Source organism: Babylonia areolata, chromosome 11 (assembly GCF_041734735.1).
Source record: "Babylonia areolata isolate BAREFJ2019XMU chromosome 11, ASM4173473v1, whole genome shotgun sequence".
NCBI classification, from domain to species: domain Eukaryota; kingdom Metazoa; phylum Mollusca; class Gastropoda; order Neogastropoda; family Buccinidae; genus Babylonia; species Babylonia areolata.
Genome location: NC_134886.1, coordinates 14,222,742 through 14,242,869, shown reverse-complemented (window position 1 = coordinate 14,242,869; position 20,128 = coordinate 14,222,742). Strand labels below are relative to the sequence as shown.

General features: G+C 47.0%; 1 protein-coding gene across 1 annotated transcript; it reads left to right on the top strand.

Annotated features, from left to right (window-relative positions):
- The first annotated feature begins 1,204 nt into the window (after nt 1-1,204).
- On the top strand, nt 1,205-11,672 carry LOC143287301 (uncharacterized). Its single transcript, XM_076595249.1, has 2 exons — nt 1,205-1,620; nt 10,657-11,672. Exons 1-2 carry the CDS (start codon nt 1,317-1,319, stop codon nt 11,358-11,360), a joined length of 1,008 nt encoding a protein of 335 aa, XP_076451364.1. The 5' UTR covers nt 1,205-1,316; the 3' UTR covers nt 11,361-11,672.
- The last annotated feature ends 8,456 nt before the right edge of the window (nt 11,673-20,128 follow it).

Below are 20,128 nucleotides of genomic sequence, written 5' to 3'. Positions count from 1 at the left end.
AGAAAGGCAGACAGAGAGAGAACTAGACAAGGAAAGTGTGGATCATTAATCATACAGAATCGCTCCAAACAGGGCGAATTCAGTCCGAAAAAAGAGAAAAATAATAAAAGAAGTGGAGTATGTTGGTGAAACAGGACAGACTACAGAAAAGATTCTACAGACATACGTACCGTGCAACATTATAGCCCGGACACATACCATGACCCTGGCCGACAGACAGACAAAGAATGAAGACACGATGGTGATCAAACACTTAAAAGAGAGAGGACATGGCATTACTGACATGTGTTACACAGCCACCGTTCAGATCCACACAGCCACCGTTCAGATCCACACAGCCACCGTTCAGATCCACACAGCCACCCAACAGATCCACACAGCCACCGTTCAGATCCACACAGCCACCGAACAGATCCACACAGCCACCGAACAGATCCACACAGCCACCGTTCAGATCCACACAGCCACCGTTCAGATCCACACAGCCACCCAACAGATCCACACAGCCACCGTTCAGATCCACACAGCCACCGAACAGATCCACACAGCCACCGAACAGATCCACACAGCCACCGAACAGATCCACACAGCCACCGTTCAGATCCACACACCGAACAGATCCACACAGCCAGCACGACTATCAAGAAGAGCTGCGAGAAATTCTGGAGCTTCCAACAACAGACGAATTTATGGACTGAAAGATAGGGGCGGTGCTTTGGTGTCTCGTCGTCTTTCTGCACTTATCTGAGTGTGTGGACCTCGCACTGTTGGTGTGCAACAGTCACACATACGAAACAATATACGGTCGAAAGCACTGAGAGAGAGAGAGAGAGAGGGGAGTTCGTCCTATATGTTAAATTTCATTCGTTATTCGTCACACTGCGTCATTCATCCTTGAAAAACGTCTATACTGACCGAAACATTTGGACATGTTCTTTATTCATTGTCGTGGTTTACCGTGAGGCACGACACAACGTACAGCAGTCTACGGAGCTGGTTCACCGGGCTGCGAAACACCGCCATACAACAATTGCCTCCTTACACGTCTGAACAGTCGACACACCCAAACTTCAGCGCGACAGTGCGACAGAACATGAATAGTCAGCCTACCCTACACATAAACTTCTTTTTTTTTTTAAACCAACTCTGGCCCCCACCCCTTTCTTTTGCACTGCGACAGCCAACATCGTCACATAGAGGCCTACCTAACCACACTTCCACACCACTTCAAGTCCTTGAGTCTCCCTGGCTCAGTTGTTTTGGAAACTATTGCTTGCAAGCAAGATCTTCTCTCGCGCTCCTACAAAGTAACTAGAATGGCCACCAGAGATTTTCAAAAGACTGCCACTATTTTATTCGTGTTAATTTTCGTCCAGGTTGTGAGTGGCACGTCAGGACAGGCGAGACAGCAGTCACAGGGCATGGGGGAGAGGGCTGAAGTCGGAGACAGACCTGCCAGCAAGACGTCAGAGTTGGGAGGAGACTCTTTGGGGGATGACGATCGTCACACTTCTCAGGGTGGGCCCTCCGTGCTCTCTTCTCCCGACTCCGGGGCAAAGAGTGATGATGACGATGAGGCAGATGACGATGATGATGGTGTTGTGAAAGACGAAGGCAGAGGTGGGTTTCTGGTGGCGAACTGTCGTGTGTGTGTGTGTGTGTGTGTGTGTGTGTGTGTGTGTGAGAGAGAGAGAGAGAGAGAGAGAGAGAGAGATGATGATGATGACGATGACGAGATGATGAGAATGGTAATGATGGTAAAGATGTTGTGATGAAGATTCGAAAGTATCCATTTGTTATAAGCGAAATACGTTTTTTTCCCCTTTCTTTCATGCTGTTTCTTGCTTTCTCTCATTTCGCACAATATCATGAATGTGAAAAGACGTTAAATGAGCGTTCTACCGCCACAGAGAGAGAGAGAGAGAGAGAGAGAGAGAGAGAGAGAGAGAGAGAGAGAGAGAGAGAGAGAGAGACGGACAGACTGATACACAGAAATAGGCACTGACAATTATGATTACATAAAGATAGACAGACAGAAGACGGGACAAAACAACAGGTAGAAATATATAAATACTATCTATCACACACACACACACACACACACACACACATATATATATATATATATATATATATAAAATTATATATATATATATTCTTCGCTTTACCACGGTACAAAAGTTTTGATTTGGCTCATGCTAGCCATAACTGATAATCGCCATTTCTACTCTGCTCCTTCAGCATCCGCTGTACAAACTATGCAACGAACACCAGCCGTCGTGGTGAAGTGGTTAGCGTCGCGGACTGACGGCTTTAAGGACACGGGTTCGAATTCCAGTGGAGACTGGTTTTTGGACCCGTGACAGAAATGAGTTGAGTGTGCTATGGACTTAAAAGGGAAGACTGGGACCACACAGTCGACTACCATCCACTTCACAGATACGTCTTTCAGTGTGTTGCTCTAATTTCCTGACCAGCACTTCAAGTGTTTGTATCCCTCAGGCCTGGTTGACGCCGGAATATGAATAATTGCATTTGTATTTCTTTTTATCACACCAGATTTCTCTGTGTGAAATTCGGGCTGCTCTCCCCAGGGAGAGCGCGTCGCTACACTACAGCGCCACCCTTTTTTTTTTTTTTTTTTTTTTTGTTGTATTTCTTCCTGTGTGCAGTTTTATTTTGTTTTTCCTACCGAAGTGGATTTTTCTACAGAATTTTGCCAGGAACAATCCTTTTGTTGCTGTGGGTTCTTTTACGTGTGTTAAGTGCATGCTGCACACGGGACCTCAGTTTATCGTCTCATCCGAATGACTAGCGTCCAGACCACCACTCAAGGTGTAGTGGAGGGGGAGAAAATATCGGCAGCTGAGCCGTGATTCGAACCAGCGCGCTCAGATTCTCTCACTTCTAGGCGGACACATTACCTCTAGGCCATCACTCCACTTATATGTCAGGAAACGTGGAGTACAGCCTGGCCACGTGGTCCAACACCTAACTGGACCGCCATAACACCATCGTCATCATCACCATCGTCATCATCACCATCGTCATCATCACCATCGTCATCATCATCATCGTCATCAACACCATCGTCATCAACACCATCGTCATCATCATCATCGTCATCCTTTTCTTCGTTCTCCATCATCAATATTAAAAAAAAGTCCCAAATTATGCCCTGCTGTCACTGGGATCTCAGTTTCGACATTCCTCCGCTCATGTGCCTCGGTTGAGTCCTGTTGATAATGTCTTCAGTGTCAGCAGATTCATGGGGGTGAGGGGGTGGGGGTGGGGGGCTGTTGTTGGAGGGACGGCCTCCACTATGGAGGGTGGGGTGGGGTGGAGCGCTCTCTCATTATCATCGTCAGTTGGGAATCCAGTATGTGCTGTCCCAAGTATGTTAAATATGAAAACATAAAAAATAACTGAAGAAAGATTGAAGACACAAACCAGTGAGGTGATTCAGTGCAAAGCAGTCCGTCAGTTAAATGTCACACACGCGCACACACAGAAACTCTCTCTCTCTCTCTCTCTCTCTCTCTCTCTCTCTCTCTCTCTCACACACACACACACACACACACACACACACACACACACACACACACACACAGATGTTGAAATCAAAAATAAAATAACAAGAGCTGATAAATTCACTCAACCGTATCAAACAGAAACACACCCGATACACCAGTGATTTCCATCGGCATTCCCTCCCCCCCCCCCGCCCCCCCTTGCCCCCGCCTCCATTCCTCTGTCCCCTTAAAAAGGACAGAAAGAAGGGGGAAGGTAGAGAGAGGGAAACTAACCAAGGAACACAAAAGATTAACAAAGAAAGAATGAATGACTGAAAAAAGACATCAAGTCATGTTGTTTGTAGTCCAGTAGAGCACAGAGGGCCATCTCGGAGCTGAGAAAGAAAAACAGAAAGAGAAGGAAAGAAAAGAAGAGAAAAGTAAAGAAAGAAAGAAAGAAAGCAAAGGCTAGAAAGGGCCACATGTCAGGGACAGGACAACTGGGGCATTCCAAATGACTGATCCCATTTGCTCGTGTGTGTACAAACGTACTGGCTGACTCACTGTTTCTCTCTGTCTGTCTGCCTGTCTCTGTCCATGTCTTTCTGTCTGTCTCTGGCTCGCTCTCTCTCTCTGTCTCTCTGTCTGTCTGTCTGTCTGTCTCTCTCTCCTGTTTTCTCTGAAAACTGAAATTTTGTTCTGATTAGGACCTACTATGTCACAGGTGACACATTAAACATTTCAGTATTCAGTGTTATCTTGTTTTGTCTAAGTATATCTGTCACCACGAACACCCCTCTCTCTCCTCTATCTCTGCATCTCCTTTACCTCCACCCCCTCTCCCTCCCCCCTTCTCTTTTGGGAGTAACACCAAGAGTTTGATTGTTTTCCGCCAGCGGACTCGCATTATACGCTGTACTGGTCACGCCCCAACTGATACGTGGAGGTTTCGTTGTCAAGCCGCTCCCATGGGGTTGTGTTGGTGGGTGGGGTGTGGGAGTGGGTCGACGGCATGGGCCGTGGAGGTGTCAGAGGAGGCAGGCAGGGGGAGAGGGGGCGGGAGGAAGGGGAGGGGAGGGGTGGGTGGGGAGAGATAGCTGGTGTGCAGTGGGTTGTATCGCTGACTTGCACTCAAACTTTGTTCACGTTTCAGTCGGCTGTAAACACTGTGGCATGGCGGTCGGGGGTGTGGGTGGTGGTGGGTTCCTCACTATCCCTCCTCCAGTAATGAGGCATGCAGCCTGTGTCTTTTATTCCTAGAGACAAATCAATACACAAATCAATATGATTTTATATTCAGTTTACGTCTGTAACTATGTTGCTTCTTTCTTTCTTACAATTTTCTGCGTTCGTGGGCTGCAACTCCTTCGTTCACTAGTAGGTATACATATGAGTGGGCTTTTCAAGTGCATGGCCGGTTTTACTCCGCCTTATATAGGCAGCCTTTTTTTGGGTGGAGGGGGGGGGGAGTGCTGTGTATGTATACGCGTATTTGATATATTGCAGGTGTGCACACATGTCGTTGATTTAAATAAGGCTCTAGCAGGTCTCCTCATAAAAAAAAACCCCAAAAAACAACCACAACAACAGAAAACCCGAAACACAAACAACTCCACCCTCAACCCACCAGGTTACCGACCCCAGGATCGAACCCTGGACCCTTGAACTGAAAGTCCAACACGAAGAGTCATTTTGTTATTGCACCCACCATCAATGTTAATCTGAACACAACACATCTCCACCACCCTGTTCACCACTCCCCGCGGCCTCACCACCCAGGCATGAAGGACGTTGACCTGCAGTAACATGCTGTTAGCTTGGGATTCTTCTGCACTTTTCCTGTTTTCAGTTAGGACTTGCAACGATGGATCGAGAGGACAGTCGACTGACAAAGGATTGTAGAGTTACATAATGTGTGTGTGTGTGTGTGTGTGTGTGTGTGTGTGTGTGTGTGTGTGTGTGTGTGTGTGTGTGGAAGCGGTGGTGGTGTGTGTGTGTGCGGGTGGGTAGGGGAGGGTGGGTGTGTGTCAAAGTCAAAATGATTTCTTTCGTTACTCCTTATGCACATACAAATGGAGTACACATAAATAAAAACTACCGAATACCACTATAGTGAGTGTGTGTGTGTGTGTGTGTGTGTGTGTGTGTGTGTGTGTGTGTGTGTGTGTGTGTGTGTGAGAGAGAGAGAGAGAGAGAGAGTGTGTGTGTGTGTCTGTGATAGAAAGAAACAACAAAAAGAAAAATAAAGACAGACATTGACACTTGTAACACTACACTAGTTTATTGATTTGGCCACGGCCCCTTTCAGTGTTAGTTTAGAAAGACAGAGAGGGTGAAAGACAGCCAGACAGACCGACAGAAAGACAGTACAGACAGACAGACCGACAGAAAGACAGACAGACAGACGGAGAGACCAACAGTGGCAGAGAAAGAGAGCTTGAGGTCAGTGGTACCCCTCCCGAAAAAGAAACAAATGAACGTTCGCTTGCGCGCGCGAGAGCGCGCGCGTGTGTGTGTATGCTTGAGTAACCAAGACATAATGGAATGTTATTCTTATCACAGACCGGAGCTGGTACAGGATCACAAGACCCCCCCCTTTCTCCCTCCCACTCTCCCCATCACTCTCTCCTCTCTTTCTCCTCTCCCTGTCTCTCTCTCTCTCGGGTCACTTGTTTCACTTAAAGCTTGTCTCAGTTCACTTTTTCTGCCTTCTGATCACAAGTGTCTCCTCTGGGTTAGAAAGTGCCTTGGTTTTCTGACCTTTCTTTCTTTTTTTTCTTCATTATTTTTTCACCTGTCAAGTCTCTCTTTCTGCTTCTCTGCCTCAATCTGTCTGTCTGTCTGTCTGTCTGTCTGTCTGTCTGTCTGTCTGTCACTCGCTGTCTTCCCGCCGGACCTGTGTGTGTGTGTGTGTGTGTGTGTGCATGTGTATGTGTATGTGTGTGTGTGCATGTGTATATATGTGCGTGTGTGTGTGTGTGTGCATGTGTGTGTGTGTGTGTGTGTGAGTGCGCGTTTGGATATGCTTATGCATACATGCATACATTATTGAACAAATTTTAGTGAACAGATACAGCAACTATAGGAAACAATTATTTGATGGACTGAATGACCATCAGTTATTCACTTCGCGATAAAGGTGTACAAAACAGCCATTCATTATAACGGACAAAATTATAATGATTAGGTAATTCAGCTGAGTCTAATTCGTGACTTTATCATTACATATTGTCCTTACACACTTACACAGAAACGCCATTTGCATTCTGCATAGGTCTACCAGTTCATTTATTGTAAATATATTGCTTAAATAACACCCCTTGGGTAACACAAGAAGATGTATCAGTCGATGAAAGCAGTGATCACATATCAAGTTATACTGATTGATTGATTGATTGATATGGATACTTATGTAGCGCCTATCTTCTGTCGGAGACCAAGCTCTAAGCACTTTACGAACACGGCGTCATTTGCACCACAGGCTGCCTACCTGGGTAGAGCCGACTGACGGCTGTCACTGGGCGGTCATCATTCGTTTCCGGTGTCATTCAATCAGATTTCAGGCATGCAAACATACACACTCAGACAAACATGTAATATCTTACGTGTATGACCGTTTTGTTTATTTGCCCCGCCATGTAGGCAGCTATACTACGTTTTGCGGGGGTGTGCATGCTGAGTAAGTTCTTGTTTCCATAACCCACCGAACGCTGACATGGATTACAGGATCTTTAACGTGCGTATTTGATCTTCTGCTTGCGTATACACATGAAGGAGGTTCAGGCACTAGCAGGTCTGCACATGCTGACCTGTGAGATCGGAAAAATCTCTACTCTCTACCCACCAGGCGCCGTCACCGAGATTCGAACCCGGGACCCTTAGATTGAAAGTCCAACGCTTTAACGATTCGGCTATTGCGCCCGTCGTGTGTTAGCATCATTAAAAAAACCAAAAAAAAACAACAACTTCTTTCATAACTTCTTCCTTCATAACAACTTCTTTCATAACTTCTTCTTTCATAACAACTTCTTTCATAACTTCTTCTTTCATAACAACTTCTTTCGTAACTGCCCGCCTTCATCAAGTTGAAGATTCTGGCATTCAGCTGACAACAACAACAAACAAACAAACAAATGAAAAAGAATATCACAAATTTGAAAAGAACCCCACCTTTTTCGTACATATATTTTTTTTTCCAATTATCTGTCATGTTGATGGGGTGGGGTGGGGAGGAGTCAGCATAAAATCGTTTTGTTAGAATGATAGAAACGTTGCTCTTTGGGGTTATTATTGTGTCAGCGTCAAGAAGAGTGCGTTTCCGTACTGTATATTATTATTTTTCTGTCCAGTCTAACTCTTTTTTGAATGAAGAAACAAATGAGCAACAGGGACGACATTTCACCTAAGTAAATGTGGCATGCTATACACGGGGGCGATTTTAATCAAGTTTGACTTCAACCTGATGCGACGAATACGAAAGGTAGGCATATGCGTAGCAACAGAGCAAACTGATGCATAAAGCATGTTTGGTTGTTTTTCTGCCCGCAGTGCTGTATCAACGCTGTCGCTGTGTGTGTGTGTGTGTGTGTGTGTGTGTGTGTGTGTTCGTGTTCGTGTCTTTGATTATTTGTGTGTGTGTGTGTGTGTGTGTGTGTGTGTGTGTGTGTGTGTGTGTGTTCGTGTTCGTGTCTTTGATTATTTGTTTGTTTGAGTGAGTGTGTGTGTGTGTGTGTGTGTGTGTGTTCGTGTGTGCGTACATGTGTGCGTGGGTGTCTGTGTATGAGAGAGAGAGAGAGAGTGTGTGTGTGTGTGTTTGTGTGTGTGTGTTCGTGTGTGCGTACATGTGTGTGTGTGGGTGTCTGTGTATGAGAGAGAGAGAGAGAGAGAGAGAGAGAGAGAGAGAGAGAGTGTGTGTGTGTGTGTGTGTGTGTGTGATAACTGTCGTGGGAACGAGTGCAGAAAAAAGTAGCTGTAATGGTCTTGGAAAAACAGCAGTCAGAACGGAACCGTTTCATACGCCAAAGTAAATGAATAGAACAAGATATACGGTTTGCATGTGTGTGTGCGTTCATTGAATTTGCATGTCAGTTTATTGATTGTCTTGTGTCGATTATTGATTTTATTCTTCGTTTTAAACAGTTCCTCGCTGTACATGGTATGTCCCTTTACATCATCAGTTTCAGTTTCAAGGCTCCAAGTGTGCGGACTGATCAGTGAACACCACACCACATCTGCTGGTCAAAAAAATGAAGGAGCAGATGCTTGCCCTTCACATAAACTCAACACACTGACCAGGCTTTGGGAGGCACCCTATTTCTTTCCACTGACATTGTGTATATCGAATCACTCATTGACCTTACTCTGACAGAAGTTATCTTCATAATCACAATTATCATAAAAATGATTCGTAACTTGCATTGTCGTGTCATATCTCATTACGTCAGAACTTGTCATTAATTCCATGTCACTGCCAAAACACGCTATATGTCAACCCACTCTCCCCAGAACTCAATCCTAAATTCAGGGACATATTCTATGGCAGCTTTCGTGCATTTTCCTTGTTATACATGATGTCATCAGTAGATGTTGTGACCTGGTCAGTTTCTGTGAGTTTTTTTAAATTTTTTTTAATTTTTTAAAAAAATCTGTTTTGAGGGTTATTACACTGAGGTCTGATACAGATTTGGTCGTTACGCAGTGTGCAGCATCTTGGCAGGTCCACAACGTGTCAGCCACAACACATTCATTCAGTCCGTGTGAATCAGAGAGCTGATTTTGGCACGCTAACCATGCAAAGGCAAACAAAAGAACATTGTGACTTTTTTGAGTCAACAGGTGTCGGTGTGTGTCCATGACAGGGTCATTTGACGTCGATTTTATGTTCAGCTCTTGATCAGAAGTGTGGATCTCTCGCACATTCTTTGTCACAAAATAACACGAAAACATCTTGTTAAAACCCCTAGGCTGCCTATATGACGAGATAACTCGTCATGGCAAGCATGTATGCTTCGCTTCCGCAATGACGATATAACTCGTCATCGAAATATTCGGACTTTTCCCTGGTTTGCATTCACTTCGTTGACAAAAATAGTGGTAGCTTTAGCCTGGGGAATCTTTCTAGATTCTATTCATAGCTAGAAACCCCATCTACGTCATGAAGCAGTCCTTTATTTGAGCGTTTTGGTTGGATCACTGTCCAAGTGTTTGCCTAACTTCTCTCCTCGCTCGCTCAACAAAATGTCGGACTGACGCCGTGCTCAAGACATGCGATCGTGACGAACTAAATCAACCTAGATTTCTTTCTTTAGCTGACGCTCAGAAAGAATTGAAGCGTAAGTTCGAAGAAGACAGTGATGAACATTCATAGGACGATTTGATAGAAAATAAAGGGAGCAATCAAGAGAGTGGCCAAGATGCGACTATCAGTTAGTGATGCTGGCTGTACAGATGTTAGCAGACGACAGAACATGACCGAATTATTAGCAGGACACAGTTTGAGCAATACTCTTGGCACTCAGCCAACGCGGTCTGATGAGAACGGGATCAAGTGACCGTGTGAGAGGGGTGAAGAGGAGGGGGGTGGAGACTGAGGGGGCGTGGCCTCACATCCATATTATCACTTCGAGAAGTCACAATGCATTGTGTATTTATCTCTTAAAAATATATGTATATTGTGGTTGTTCCAGTACGATTTTGTGTTTGCAGATATCCATTTGTCCAGAAAATATGATATTTTTGTGCAAATTACCTGACTAATGTTTATAATGAACAAGTTGAAAATGTGACAAAAAACAAAACACTGATTTCAAAACAACAGCATGGCACTCAAAATATATAAAATGGGAAAACAGCATGTGTTTTGTATTTTTTATTCATTTACCTTTCAGAAAATATATACTTTTATGGGTCTTTCTCCAATAACAAACAGCACAAATTTTTTTGAAAATTTATACCCGTTTTTTGTGAAAAAAACAACAAAAAAACTCTGGCAAATAGATTTCACTTAAATTTTATTTTCCTGGCAGCGAAAGGGTATCCAAGAATCCAGAATACTGAAAATTGAAAACCCCTCGCGCTCAATGGAAAGAATAATCAATACATAATCCATGTTTTTTTCTTCTTTTTTTTTCTTTTTCTTTTTTAGTGGAGTTCACCGCCATGGTCTCCAAACAGTGGAACCTCCGACAACAAACACGGAATGGCAGACGACATCAAGAAACTGTGAAATTTGACACCACCACCGCCACCCCCCATCACAACTACAATCCCCTGACCTCCACCTTCACGGCACCTGTGGACGGTCTGTACGTCTTCTCCGTCAGGTTCAAGCTCCGGCCAACAAGCCAGCTCCACGACCTTCATGTCCGCACTGACAACCCCACGAACATCGTGTGCTCCATTATAGCTGCTGCACTGCATTCAGTCTCGGCCAACACTGCACTGCATTCAGTCTCGGCCAACACTGGATTTGATTCAGTCTCGGCCAGCACTGGACTGGATTCAGTGTCGGCCAGCACACATGAAAATAATGGGCATGATCATGGTAGAATGGATTCGGCGAGGTGGGATTTCGAGGCTGAATTCAACAGGTTGAGAAGAAATAGTATTATGGGATGGAGCCAACCGCCCGAGTCTGTGTGGGTGCTGAATGAGGGGAGGGTGGAGGCGGAAGGGTTCTGTGAAGGAGTGAAGCACTTACGTCAAGGCCAGCAGGTGTTTGTTACACGTGGGCACTTGGAGGACGATGATGACGACGATGATAACAGTCACGATAAAGATGCGGGGCTTGGTGATATCGTCGATGGTTTCTTTTCTGGTTCTCTGTTGACGAGGGATTGGCCTGTTTGAAGTGTGGGCTTGTTGCTTGTGATGATGATGGTAATGAAGTTGTCAGACTTTGCGATGAGGCCATCGTCATAATTCTCTCTCTCTCTCTCTCTCTCTCTCTCTCTCTCTCTCTCTCTCTCTCTCTCTCTCTCTCTCGCTGTTCCCCTCTCTTTCTCACTTTATCATCATCATCATCATCTACATCATTATCATCATAACAACCACAACCACCATCAGCAACAGCAGAGTCCGACAAAGAAGCTAGGATTCCTTGTTCGATTCCCAGCAAGGGCCAGGCGTTTTAATCTCTCCCTTCACACTCTCTCCCTTCACCCCTTCACCCTCTCTCCCTTCACCCTCTCTCCCGTCACCCCTTCACCCTCTCTCCCTTCACCCTCTCTTCCTTCACCCCTTCACCCTCTCTTCCTTCACCCCTTCACCCTCTCTCCCTTCACCCTCTCTCCCTTCACCCTCTCTTCCTTCACCCCTTCACCCTCTCTTCCTTCACCCCTTCACCCTCTCTCCCTTCACCCTCTCTCCCTTCACCCTCTCTCCCTTCACCCCTTCACCCTCTCTCCCTTCACCCCTTCACCCTCTCTCCCTTCACCCTATCTCCCTTCACCCTCTCTCCCTTCACCCCTTCACCCTCTCCCCCTTCACCCTCTCTCCCTTCACCCTCTCTCCCTTCACCCTCTCCCCCTTCATCCTCTCTCCGTTCACCCTCTCTCCCTTCACCCCTTCACCCTCTCTCCCTTCACCCTATCTCCCTTCACCCTCTCTCCCTTCACCCTCTCTCCCTTCACCCCTTCACCCTCTCTCCCTTCACCCTCTCTCCCTTCACCCCTTCACCCTCTCCCCCTTCACCCTCTCCCCCTTCACCCTCTCTCCCTTCACCCCTTCACCCTCTCTCCGTTCACCCTCTCTCCCTTCACCCTATCTCCCTTCACCCTCTCTCTCTTCACCCTCTCTCCCTTCACCCTCTCTCCCTTCACCCTCTCTCCCTTCACCCTCTCCCCCTTCACCCTCTCTCCCTTCACCCTCTCTCCCTTCACCCTCTCCCCCTTCACCCTCTCTCCCTTCACCCTCTCTCCCTTCACCCTCTCCCCCTTCATCCTCTCCCCCTTCACCCTCTCTCCCTTCACCCTCTCCCCCTTCACCCTCTCTCCCTTCACCCTCTCTCCCTTCACCCTCTCCCCCTTCATCCTCTCTCCGTTCACCCTCTCTCCCTTCACCCCTTCACCCTCTCTCTCTTCACCCTCTCCCCCTTCACCCTCTCCCCCTTCACCCTCTCTCCCTTCACCCTCTCTCCCTTCACCCCTTCACCCTCTCTTCCCTTCACCCCTTCACCCTCTCTCCGTTCACCCTCTCTCCCTTCACCCCTTCACCCTCTCTCCCTTCACCCTCTCTCCCTTCACCCCTTCACCCTCTCTCCCTTCACCCCTTCACCCTCTCTCCCTTCACCCTCTCTCCATTCACCCCTTCACCCTCTCTCCCTTCACCCCTTCACCCTTCACCCTCTCACCCTTCACCCCTTCACCCTCTCTCCCTTCACCCTCTCTCCCTTCACCCCTTCACCCTCTCTCTCTTCACCCTCTCTCCCTTCACCCCTTCACCCTCTCTCCCTTCACCCCTTCACCCTCTCTCCCTTCACCCCTTCACACTCTCTCCGTTCACCCTCTCTCCCTTCACCCTCTCTCCCTTCACCCCTTCACCCTCTCTCCCTTCACCCTCTCTCCCTTCACCCCTTCACACTCTCTCCCTTCACCCCTTCACACTCTCTCCGTTCACCCTCTCTCCCTTCACCCCTTCACCCTCTCTCCCTTCACCCCTTCACACTCTCTCCCTTCACCCTCTCTCCCTTCACCCCTTCACACTCTCTCCGTTCACCCTCTCTCCCTTCACCCCTTCACCCTCTCTCCCTTCACCCTCTCTCCCTTCACCCTCTCTCCCTTCACCCCTTCACACTCTCTCCCTTCACCCCTTCACACTCTCTCCCTTCACCCTCTCTCCCTTCACCCCTTCACACTCTCTCCCTTCACCCTCTCTCCCTTCACCCCTTCACCCTCTCTCCCTTCACCCCTTCACACTCTCTCCCTTCACCCTCTCTCCCTTCACCCCTCCACACTCTCTCCGTTCACCCTCTCTCCCTTCACCCCTTCACCCTCTCTCCCTTCACCCCTTCACCCTCTCTCCCTTCACCCCTTCACCCTCTCTCCCTTCACCCTCTCTCCCTTCACCCCTTCACACTCTCTCTTCACCCTCTCTCCCTTCACCCCTTCACCCTCTCTCCCTTCACCCTCTCTCCCTTCACCCCTTCACCCTCTCTCCCTTCACCCTCTCTCCCTTCACCCCTTCACACTCTCTCCGTTCACCCTCTCTCCCTTCACCCCTTCACCCTCTCTCCCTTCACCCCTTCACCCTCTCTCCCTTCACCCTCTCTCCCTTCACCCCTTCACCCTCTCTCCCTTCACCCTCTCTCCCTTCACCCTCTCTCCCTTCACCCCTTCACACTCTCTCTTCACCCTCTCTCCCTTCACCCCTTCACCCTCTCTCCCTTCACCCTCTCTCCCTTCACCCCTTCACCCTCTCTCCCTTCACCCTCTCTCCCTTCACCCCTTCACACTCTCTCTTCACCCTCTCTCCCTTCACCCCTTCACCCTCTCTCCCTTCACCCCTTCACACTCTCTCCCTTCACCCTCTCTCCCTTCACCCTCTCTCCCTTCACCCCTTCACCCTCTCTCCCTTCACCCTCTCTCCCTTCACCCCTTCACCCTCTCTCCCTTCACCCTCTCTCCCTTCACCCTCTCTCCCTTCACCCCTTCACCCTCTCTCCCTTCACCCCTTCACCCTCTCTCCCTTCACCCTCTCTCCCTTCACCCTCTCTCCCTTCACCCCTTCACACTCTCTCCGTTCACCCTCTCTCCCTTCACCCCTTCACCCTCTCTCCCTTCACCCTCTCTCCCTTCACCCTCTCTCCCTTCACCCCTTCACCCTCTCTCCCTTCACCCTCTCTCCCTTCACCCTCTCTCCCTTCACCCCTTCACACTCTCTCTTCACCCTCTCTCCCTTCACCCCTTCACCCTCTCTCCCTTCACCCTCTCTCCCTTCACCCCTTCACCCTCTCTCCCTTCACCCTCTCTCCCTTCACCCCTTCACACTCTCCCTTCACCCTCTCTCCCTTCACCCTCTCTCCCTTCACCCTCTCTCCCTTCACCCCTTCACCCTCTCTCCCTTCACCCCTTCACCCTCTCTCCCTTCACCCTCTCTCCCTTCACCCCTTCACACTCTCTCTTCACCCTCTCTCCCTTCACCCCTTCACCCTCTCTCCCTTCACCCTCTCTCTCTTCACCCTCTCTCCCTTCACCCCTTCACCCTCTCTCCCTTCACCCTTCACCCTCTCTCCCTTCACCCCTTCACCCTCTCCCTTCACCCCTTCACCCTCTCTCCCTTCACCCCTTCACCCTCTCTCTCTTCACCCTCTCTCCCTTCACCCCTTCACCCTCTCTCCCTTCACCCCTTCACCCTCTCTCCCTTCACCCTCCCTCCCTTCACCCCTTCACCCTCTCTCCCTTCAACCTATACAGATCCTGTGGTGTATGTTTAGGGGGCTAGTCTTTCGGATGAGACCCCAAACATATGTGTCGTGTGCATACGTGAAGGAAGCATCAGCAGCAAGACTGTTGCCCCCTCGAGCATTCTGGAGGAAAAACCTGTACGAGAACACACCATCAGGCAAGCAGACAAGAGGGATGAATAGGTGTCGGCGCACTGTGGCGATGCACACTTTCCACGGGGAGCAGTCCAATTTCATGCTCAGATATCTTTTGTGACGTAAAAGTACTACACTACACTACACTACACTACACTACGTTACAACGCAATGCGCAACACAACACGATACAAAACAATAGAGTTCATTAACTCTAATATGTGGTGCCCATGTAATGTTGATAAATAATGTATGTATGTATGTATGTATGTACGTACGTACGCGCGCGCATGCATGTGTGTGTGTGTGTGTGTGTGTGTGTGTGTGTGTGTGTGTGTGTGTGTGTGTGTGTGTGTCTCCCCAATTTGATGACGCCGGGTTTCAAGTCCAAACTGGTCGAAGAGTTGATTGTAAATAATCATATGTTTTATTGATATTTATTTGATATTTATTTTGCCTCCATTATTTATTTACTCACCGTGCGGTCATGCAGATGGACTCACGCATGACGTTGTGATTATTTCTGACTGCTGTCATTTTGTTGTGATTATTTCTGACTGCTGTCATTTTGTTGTGATTATTTCTGACTGCTGTCATTTTGTTGTGATTATTTCTGACTGCTGTCGTTTTGTTGTTGTGATTATTTCTGACTGCTGTCGTGTTGTTGTTGTGATTATTTCTGACTGCTGTCATTTTGTTGTGATTATTTCTGACTGCTGTCGTTTTGTTGTTGTGATTATTTCTGACTGCTGTCGTGGTGTTGTTGTGATTATTTCTGACTGCTGTCGTTTTGTTGTTGTGATTATTTCTGACTGCTGTCGTTTTGTTGTTGTGATTATTTCTGACTGCTGTCGTGTTGTTGTTGTGATTATTTCTGACTGCTGTCGTTTTGTTGTTGTGATTATTTCTGACTGCTGTCGTTTTGTTGTTGTGATTATTTCTGACTGCTGTCGTGTTGTTGTTGTGATTATTTCTGACTGCTGTCGTGTTGTTGTTGTGATTATTTCTGACTGCTGTCGTGTTGTTGTGATTATTTCTGACTGCTGTCGTTTTGTTGTGATTATTTCTGACTGCTGTCGTTTTGTTGTTGTGATTATTTCTGACTGCTGTCATTTTGTTGTGATTATTTCTGACTGCTGTCGTGTTGTTGTTGTGATTATTTCTGACTGCTGTCATGTTGTTGTGATTATTTCTGACTGCTGTCGTTTTGTTGTTGTGATTATTTCTGACTGCTGTCGTTTTGTTGTTGTGATTATTTCTGACTGCTGTCGTGTTGTTGTTGTGATTATTTCTGACTGCTGTCGTGTTGTGATTATTTCTGACTGCTGTCGTTTTGTTGTTGTGATTATTTCTGACCGCTGTCGTGTTGTGATTATTTCTGACTGCTGTCGTGTTGTTGTTGTGATTATTTCTGACTGCTGTCGTGTTGTTGTTGTGATTGTTTCTGACTGCTGTCGTGTTGTGATTATTTCTGACTGCTGTCGTGTTGTTGTTGTGATTATTTCTGACTGCTGTCGTGTTGTTGTTGTGATTATTTCTGACTGCTGTCGTGTTGTTGTGATTATTTCTGACTGCTGTCGTGTTGTTGTTGTGATTATTTCTGACTGCTGTCGTTTTGTTGTTGTGATTATTTCTGACTGCTGTCGTGTTGTTGTTGTGATTGTTTCGGACTGCTGTCGTTTTGTTATTGTTGTTTTTTGCATGTTCAAGATGAGTAGGAGACGTTATAACACTCGTCATGTGGGTGAAATATACATGGTGAAAGGTTTGTGGTGCGTTTCCTCTTCCTCTCTGCCTGTCGGTCTGTCTGTCTGTTTGTCTGTCTGTCTGTCTGCGTCTGTCTCCATTCCCCCCGTTTGTCTGTTCTCCTCTCTCTAACTCTGTCTCTCAATGCATCTATATGTCTGTGTGTCTGTCTGTCACACACACACACACACACACACACACACACACAAAGAACAGAAAACACACACTCTCTCTCTTTCTCTCTCTCAGTCTCTCTCTCTCTCGCGCGCGCGCGTGCGCGCACTTTTTATTTTCTCTGCATACACCCAAGATTGAAGAACCGGGACAGCCTATACTGGGAAATGGAGACTGAAAAAAAGCATCATATTTATTGTCTGAATCAACATTACATGAACTATATACGAAACAAACGGCCGTCAATTAGTGTTCTGTTGTTGTTGCAGTTACGCTAACATCAATTCATGCGACGTTGCATGATAGTCTTCATAAACATGATTATCTATTTTTCAAAACTGAAATTCCATCCCTGCGAAGAAATAAGTTATATCTATATATCTATCTATCTGTCTATCTATCTATCTATCTATCTATCTATCTATCTATCTCGTAATCTCATATACAATGGGGCACCACACATTTGGCAACCAGCCTCCTCCACCCCTCGCGGTTGTCTGTCCTGACTGTCTCACTCAGGGTCAGACCTGTCTACTCTGAGATGTTGTCCTCCCATGTCTTCTTCTGCCTGCCTCTCCTTGCTCCCTGCACTGTTCCCTGCAGGAAGGCCTTGGCCAATCGTGGTGAACGCCAGACATGGCCATGCCACTTCAATTTCCTTTCCTTTACAGCGGTCAGTAGATCATGATGTGGCCTAACAGCTTGCTTGACTCTTCTTTGAACTTCATCGATTGTGATGTGGTCCCTGTATATGATGCCAAGGATCTTCCGGAAGCATCTCATCTCTGGTCAGTATCTTATCTCGGCTCTAGTTCCCCTGTCAAAGCCCTTGTCTCCCAGGCATATAGGACTATGGGAATAACAAGGCAAGGGAGCGCAACAGTCTGATCTTTGAGCTGAACGTGATGTTTCCGTCATTCCAGATGGGCCTCAGCTTTCTCAGCGCTGTTAAGTCTGAGCTACCTTATTTCCGGCTTGGATCCTTCGTCTGAAACGACTGCTTCAAGATACTTGATACTTTGGACGGCTTCCAGTTTTTCACTGTTGATTCTAATATCGGCGCTGATGCCATCGGAGTTGTTGGTCACCAGTTTGGTCGTCTTTGCGCTGAAGTTCATGTTGTAAGCTGCAGATGTTTGATCAAGGTATTCCGCACGGTTCACGATCTCTTCTTCAATGTCCGTCAGCAAAACGCAGGCTGGTGGTTGTCCAACCCCTGATGCTGACTGTTCCTTCATGGTGTTCAAGTGTGTCAGTCTTGATCCTCTCCAGGAAGATGTTGAAGAGAGTGGGAGACAGTAAACAGCCTTGCCTAACTCCAACAGTTATATTGTACCAGTCTCCAGTGCTGCCATTGTGATAGACTGCGCTGCTGGCCTTTTCATACAGACATTGTATCACCTTGATCAGGTTGGCGTTGATGTTGTACAGCTTCATAGCTGCCCACTAGGCTTCATGCCATACCCTGTCGAAGGCCATCTTAAAATCCACGAAAACGTCGCAGAGGTTTTGCTGGTGTTGTAGGTACCTCTCACACAGTATCACGAGGTTAAAGATTGTTGTTGTGCTGCACCCTGATCTGAATCTTGCCTGGTAAATTATGATTACTACATATATATTTGATTGATGGAATCCCGCCGAAATGACTTACTAAATGTATTCTCTCACCCCACCCTCCCCCCGCCCCCCGACCCCCAAGAAACGTTGACTGACATGTAAAGTGTGCCAATTTAAGGGATGAAGAAGTCTTTTGCTCCAGGAAATACGGTTCTTTATTTCTTTTTGGGTGTATCTTGCTGTTTATGTTTTTGGTGCCGTATTTTGTTTTACAAAGCTAGGTGCGAAAGACCAGTCTCTTTATTTTGGCATAATTATTGCCATTTATGATGTGTGATCCCATGTATAGTGTTGTTCGTGTATTCATGCATTCTGTTATATGTATTTTGTTTGTTTGAAAAGTAACATAAAATGACTTGTCAAAAAAGAAAGGTTACGCAGAATGAATGCTGACTTTGTAGGTCTGTATCTTTGGCACTAATTTTGTTGCAAGTGAACGAAAAAGGGGGATTCAATTATCAATACCACATACTTTACAAAGACAATTCTTTGGTGTTAATCCATACACCTGACGTGACCGGTTACGACTGATAAATTATGATTACCACGTCTGTATTTAACGAAATTATTCTCTTCATGTCTGCGAACAAAAATAACTTGTTAGTTTGTTGTAGCGAATCCCCCCCCCCACCCACACACACACAGAGTAGAAAGATCGGTCAACGACACTGCACTAACACTACACTACATTACACTAAATTGCACTGCACTACACTGCACTACACTATACCGCACTACACTACACTACATTACACTAAATTGCACTGCACTACACTGCACTACACTACACCGCATTACACTACACTGTACTGCACTACACTACACTGCACTACAATACACTGCACTACACTATACTACACTACACTATACTACACTACACTACACTGCACTACACTACACTACACTGCACTACACTACACTACACTGCACTACACTGCACTACATTACACTGCACTGCACTGCACTACACTACACTACACTACACTACACTACACTACACTGCACTGCACTGCACTGCACTGCACTGCACTGCACTGCACTGCACTACACTGCACTGCACTGCACTGCACTACACTACACTACACTCCACTGTACTGTACTGCACTGCACTGCACTGCACTGCACTGCACTGCACTACACTACACTACACTACACTGACTGCACTGCACTGCACTGCACTGCACTGCACTGCACTGCACTCCACTCCACTCCACTGCACTGCACTGCACTGCACTGCACTGCACTACACTACACTGTACTGCACTGCACTGCACTGCACTGCACTGCACTGCACTGCACTGCACTGCACTGCACTGCACTACACTCCACTGTACTGCACTGTACTGCACTGCACTGCACTGCACTGCACTGCACTGCACTGCACTACACTACACTACACTCCACTGCACTGCACTGCACTGCACTGCACTACACTACACTACACTGCACTGCACTGCACTGCACTGCACTGCACTGCACTGCACTACACTGCACTGCACTACACTACACTGTACTGCACTGCACTGCACTGCACTGCACTGCA

Excerpts from the sequence above, each read along its gene's own strand:
- LOC143287301 (XM_076595249.1), top strand. The coding sequence starts at position 1,317 with ATGGCCACCAGAGATTTTCAAAAGACTGCCACTATTTTATTCGTGTTA. Across the intron at positions 1,621-10,656 it reads TGTGAAAGACGAAGGCAGAG|TGGAGTTCACCGCCATGGTC; the intron begins GTGGGTTTCTGG and ends TTTCTTTTTTAG.